This window comes from Equus quagga, chromosome 7 (genome assembly GCF_021613505.1).
Source record: "Equus quagga isolate Etosha38 chromosome 7, UCLA_HA_Equagga_1.0, whole genome shotgun sequence".
Taxonomy (NCBI): domain Eukaryota; kingdom Metazoa; phylum Chordata; class Mammalia; order Perissodactyla; family Equidae; genus Equus; species Equus quagga.
The window spans coordinates 130,940,947-130,946,946 of record NC_060273.1 but is presented as its reverse complement, the minus strand read 5'-3'; the positions used below and the strand labels follow the sequence as shown (position 1 = coordinate 130,946,946).

The following is a 6,000-nucleotide window of genomic DNA, read 5'->3' as shown; positions in this document are numbered from 1 at the left end:
GAGGAAGAGGGAGGAGGAGAAGAGGAAGAAGAAGATTGCCAACAGTTGTTAGTTCAGGTGCCAATCTTTAAAAAAAAAAAGAATGACTCAGTCATTAAACTAAAATAAGAATGAATTTAACAATGAATTAGGTTCTAACAGAATAGGTGGGCTCAAGACACTAAGTTTACCAACAAATAATGTATCTTAATGAATGGTTACAGTAAAGTCACAAATCCTCAAGCCCAGATTTCTTCATATATGAATACTATCAACTTCATAAGGGTGTCATGTGAGCAAATTCAACGTTGACATTTATTCTTTGTCTTTAGAGATGAAGTGATAAATAGTCCATATTTAAGAAAAGCAAAGGACACCAATTTAACAGAGAAGATTACTATTACATTTTTAAAATTTAACTCAAGTATATACTGCATTTGCAAACTTCATTCTGAGAAGTTCACCAAATTCAGTTATATTTTGCAATTTCCTTGAAATATCTAACAGTGCACCCATGAACCCACAGAGCAAGGAACAGACAAAGTTGAAGGAGTTCAGGAATACAAATGCTTGTGCTTCTCCCTACCACCCATTTCACTGTATTTAAGATTAAGGATCACTCAAATTCTGCTGCCTCATTCATCTTTCTACCTTCTCTACTACTACTTAGCCCAGTGACTACTTCCACTGGGTCTCTTCCTAATCTCTCCTTTCAAAGTATTCAAATTGTCTCACTTTCCTACCCATTTCTTTGACTATGGACCACAATGAAAGTTCTGTATGCAAATACAGATGTAACAAAAAAATCTACAAAGAACTAACACACTGTGTTTTCCTGAGCAGATGCAAAGTCAATGTTTATTAAATTTTTTTCTTTTCCCCAAATTAGCCATGTACTATGACCACAGTCCATAATTCAAGACAGGATAACTATATTAACTCTACAGAAACTAGCATGGTACTCTAGGTATACTACTACTTGGTAAACAATAAAGAAAAAATTTCATTCTTCCCCATGTTCACATCAACATATTTTCAAAAAGTCAAGCATTGTAACTAATAAGCATTTGACAATATGTAAAAGAAGGAAGGAGAGAAGAACCAAGAAATGATACTTTAAGATTGTAAGCTGGGGCTGGCCCTGTGGTGTAGTAGCTAACTAAGTTTGTGCACTCTGCTTTGGCGGCTTAGGGTTCAGAGGTTCAGATCCCTGGCATGGACCTACACACCGCTCATCAAACCATGCTGTGGCGGCATCCCACATACAAAATAGAGGAAGACTGGCACAGATCTTAGCTCAGGGCCACTCTTCCTCACCCCAAAAATAAATAAATAAATAAATTTTAAGAAAAGATTATCAAGTACATTTCTAGCCACTACTCTGTCTTCTAACATGAATAATCATTTATCTCAAGAGAAATAAAACCCCAAAACACTGAACTAGATACAATTTCAAAATACACTATAAGGTACTACATACCAGACAAAATAAATACTAAGCCTTTACGTTCAAAATATTTCCTTAAAATTGTCCCTAAGAATGGAGACTAGTAGTTTCATTCTTAACACTTTCAAACAATTTCTCTCTAAGTCTTTCAACTAAGTTTTTGTTTTCAAATTTTGAATATACAAGAGGGGCAGAACGTATGAAAAATGACGGAAAAATACTGTAACATTTTCTTTATATGTGTAGCATAAACATATGTGAGTCAGATTTAGATATCAACACAGATCCAAAGTACACCTTTTACTTTTATAAGCAATATCAATTCTATCATAACGTGAATTCTCTTTGAATGTACAGTAAAATCTGTGATTGTTTTAATATATCCATTTTTAGATTTTAACTACAATGGCTCCCTTAACTGAGTTGCCTTAGCCAACACCTTTTTTGGCCTTCTATTAATTATGCCATGGCATGCTGACCACTCACAACTAGTATGCTATTTTTACTGTATTCAGGCACTAGTGAAGTTATATGTTTAATAAGTCAGTTGGTTGTTCCCAGACCTGGTTATGCCAGTTTACTTGCTGTAGTCCTTACATAACTTAATTAAATATTGTGTAAGTCTATGGAATACAAGTGCAAGAAGAGGGTTGTTTCTTTGTAAACTAAGTTGAACGACTCAACAGAAGATGAGTCATTCTTGGAAAGGTATTGAATTAGATAAAGGTGAGACATTTGTAAAATATTAGGGAAAATTATTAAAAGCCAGAAAGTAACCTATATTTAGGGTTTTTCAAAAGCATCCTTAAGCTTTTATTCCACTTCAGAGAAATCAAAACTGGAAATTGCAAATCATGCTTCACGGATATAGTTTACAAAAGAACAACTTCTTTCAACTCCACCTTCAGAGATGGTGTTAGCTCTACATCAAAAAGTTGGCAAATGAACATAGATTTATATATTTTAATTCAAAATTTTAAAATGTTAAGATGTGTATGTTTTTAATTTTCCTGCTTTTTATTCAATAACCTATAAGTAACTGTCCCAATCTCATGACATACGAAGCCTTCTTTTTTTTTCTGAAGCCCCTGTTTAAGGACTTGCTATACCAACTACAGAAATACTACATGTCTATATAAAATAACAGTATGTAGTAATAAACACTTTTAAAATAACTTTATGGAAAAACATATTAGACTGTATGCTCCACAAGGACAAGGGTCCCTTATCTGTTTTGTTCACTGATGTATCCGAAGCACCTAGAATCGTTCCTGGTATATAGCTGATGCTCAATAAACACCTGTTGAATGAAGGAGAACAGGAACTTACCGTGATGACAGCCTTGTGAATACAGATCACTCCTCTGCAGCCATATTCTGCCTCATCTTCAGATTTGTAGTAACTTAGAGTATTATTTTTCAAAACTACCCAACGATCCTGCCACCCACGAATGTAGTTTGTCCACTGGGGGTGAGAGGGGAAGGAGAGCAGAGAAAAATGAAAAATAAAAAGTCAGTATTTCAGAAATCCAAACTTTCTGAAACAGCAATCAATCTAATTTTAGAACCAAAATGTGAAAAGTTCTAGCTTAATTATAAACAGTAAAAATGATTATAAAAAATGAAAAGTTGAGATTTTCTGGATTACACAATGATTTTAAGCAATTTGTACAAAATTAAAAATAAAATAGATAAATAAAATATAACATTTTCTTCTAATATTTGAGGAACACAAGTGAAGCAGATTTCAGTTAAAAATTCTGCTTCGTTCTTTGTGTCCTCACCACATTCACGACACTTAAATTGTTTTGGTCCCTGCCATTATTAACACTGTAATAGAAAAGTGGTTATACAGCCTCTCATTCTCCTACATCAAGTACTGCATGGAGCCTTCTAAATCAAGAGAAGTATGAAGCCAATCATGGCTAAAACTCTACTTTTCTTGTAAGTTATTCTTACATGAAAATTTACAATACTTATAACTATATCAAACTAAAAGTACTAGATCATTAATCTTTAGTAAGTCCACATCAACTTTATTTTTTCCTCTACAGAACTCAGCATTACATATTTAAAATAGTTAATTCATTTTCCAAGTTTCTCTGAAGATCTAGGTTTCAAATCCAAGAGTAATAAAATAATACTAATATAAAACTGGTTTTCAGAAACATACTTGGATTAGCTGTTTGCAGCGCATACAAATTGTTTCCATGTCGCTCTACTAAAGTCTTGCTGCACACTGAAGATCACAGTCAATAAACTTGCAAAGGCAGAGAAGGGTAACCTTTATGGGAATTCTTGATTTTGCATACTTTTAATGCTCTGGGAGTTTTAAGTATGGATAGACAATTCCAAAAACTGTCTGCCAAAAACTAACTCAAAATGCACTGTTAGAAATATACTGCACTGGCTCAGGCTTTTTAGGCACCGAGAAATCTTTACTTTCCTATTCCCTAATTCAGCATGTTTGAGATGGTTCAGCTCTTAAGTCTTCTAAGCCCCATCATTACAACCCCTCCCTGAGAGTTCAGCCATGCTGGCAATTTAACTCCTTCTTCCCTAAGGGCTCTCTAATCACCATCTCCTTATTTCTAACTCTCTATGACTTACCACCATTTAGACACCAACTTGAAATAATGATGGTGACATACAAAACTGAATTCACCTCCTCCCTATGTTGCTATTTCTTTGGCTATACTGCTACTTCTGCGCTCATTGAGATTCAAACCTGGCTACAGTTCCTGTACTGTATGGACAGAGTAGTAGATACAACATCAGAGAGACTCAGCTACTTTACTAGTTGTGTGAAGAGTTTTGACAAGTAATTTAACTTTTGTGAATTTCAGTTTCTTTGTCATTTCAATGGCTGAATAAAATCATGAATACACCTACTATATTCATAGGAGATACTCAATACCTGACAGCTCCTTATCAATCTTTATAGCCTTCATTATCAACTCCTATTCATCTTTTCTTCATATTAAACTCTTAAATTTGGCACCTCCTCTCAATTTTCAATTAATCCAATCAAATTATCAGGTTCCTGGATTCCTGAGGTTTAATAACCTTACCTCTGGTATCTTCTGCTTTTTATTTCATGACTTACCTAGTCTTATTTACTTATTAGGCATATTTGCTTTCTCACGTATTCATCTCATTGAGCCTCCAGCTCCAAAACTTACATGGACAAGTCCCTACTGCCTATAATACAAATTGTTTAGATTGGCAGACCTTAATCCTACCTTGCTTCCAATTATTGCCTCTCAGAAACCTAGTAACTGCATGACTGTGGTCAAATTACTTATCCTCTCTGTTTGTTTCTTTATCAAACTCTGCCTCTCAGAGTTGTTAAGATTAAACAAGAATAGATTTAGAACACTGCCAGGCACACAGTATTTTCTCAGTTGGAGGCAGAGTTATGCAGAGCTAATAAAGCTTAATCTTCAGCACAGCTCACTAGAAGAGGCCCCTTCCAAAGTGACAGAAGGAGCCTGAGCAATTTTGTGTCCCTAATTTTATATTATTTTCTTACAGACGACTCAATAAATTACTTAAGTTTCAGGATCCTTTACTCAGTAAATGTTAGCTCCTATTACTACACCTAGAAGACAGATTTTTGCATTTCTCTACCCTGGTAATGTTCCCTCACTCTTCCCCATTTAACTAATAGAGACAAAGCAATATGTTAGACACTGCAGAAGAATCAAAGATTCCTACTCCCAATAGTCCAGTAAGCATAAATTCAAGAGGAAAAAAAATACGTTTAGAGTAAGAGACAGAAGCAAGTTACAAATAAAATGCTATGGGAATTGAAGGGAAGGAGATGTGGAACAGTTGGCAAAGTGAAAAAAGGCTTCATGGAAAGAACAGTATTTGAGATGGACTCTAAAGATGGATAAATTTCAGCCAACAGCCAACAGTTAGGCTTGTGGAGAAAGAGAAGATAAGGTAAACCTTGAAGGATGGAGGGATTCAGAAGAAGCTGGATGAGATTTATTTGATCCAGGTTTGGTTGCTCTCCAGTCCTAGGAAGGCGTGAATCTTTTCTTATCCATGATCCATCCTGATATTTGTTATAACTACCTAGAATTACTGCCTACCCAGTACTTTTGAAACCTACGTGCTTAAGAAGCGATTCCACAGAAAATATGTTTCAGAGGGAATTCCATGTATTTTAGATTACCATATGGAAAAAAACCTTCGGACTGGTATATTTCTAACATAAGTTTACTCCCTCCTACTGTTTCAAATTCGTTCCATTTGGGCGTGGGGAGAAACAAAACAAATTAGTACTGGGACTTATCTACTTTACTCAATAGAAGGAAAAGAACAAATGCGGAATTCTAACTCTTGTTTAAATTACCAGGTGAATACAAAGGGCTCAAAATATATATGTACTTTAAATTTAAAAACATGTATTCAATATAAAATACTTTTGATTAAAAAGCTTCCAGGAAACATTATATATAACCATGAATTGTTAAATTTCAGGGAAATTTCCTTCATCACCATTAACAAGAATAATACCAAAACCTAAATTCTTGTTGCTTCTACGTATGCAGCAACATTGAAGTT

General features: G+C 34.6%; 1 protein-coding gene across 2 annotated transcripts in view; it reads right to left on the bottom strand.

Annotated features, from left to right (window-relative positions):
* Positions 1–6,000, bottom strand: part of CERT1 (ceramide transporter 1) — a 109,821-nt gene that overhangs the window by 101,576 nt on the left and 2,245 nt on the right. For both annotated transcript variants that reach the window (XM_046668632.1, XM_046668633.1), the window contains exon 2: positions 2,756–2,890. In XM_046668632.1, coding sequence (XP_046524588.1) covers positions 2,756–2,890 — 135 coding nt within the window. The remainder of the gene's footprint in view (positions 1–2,755; positions 2,891–6,000) is intronic.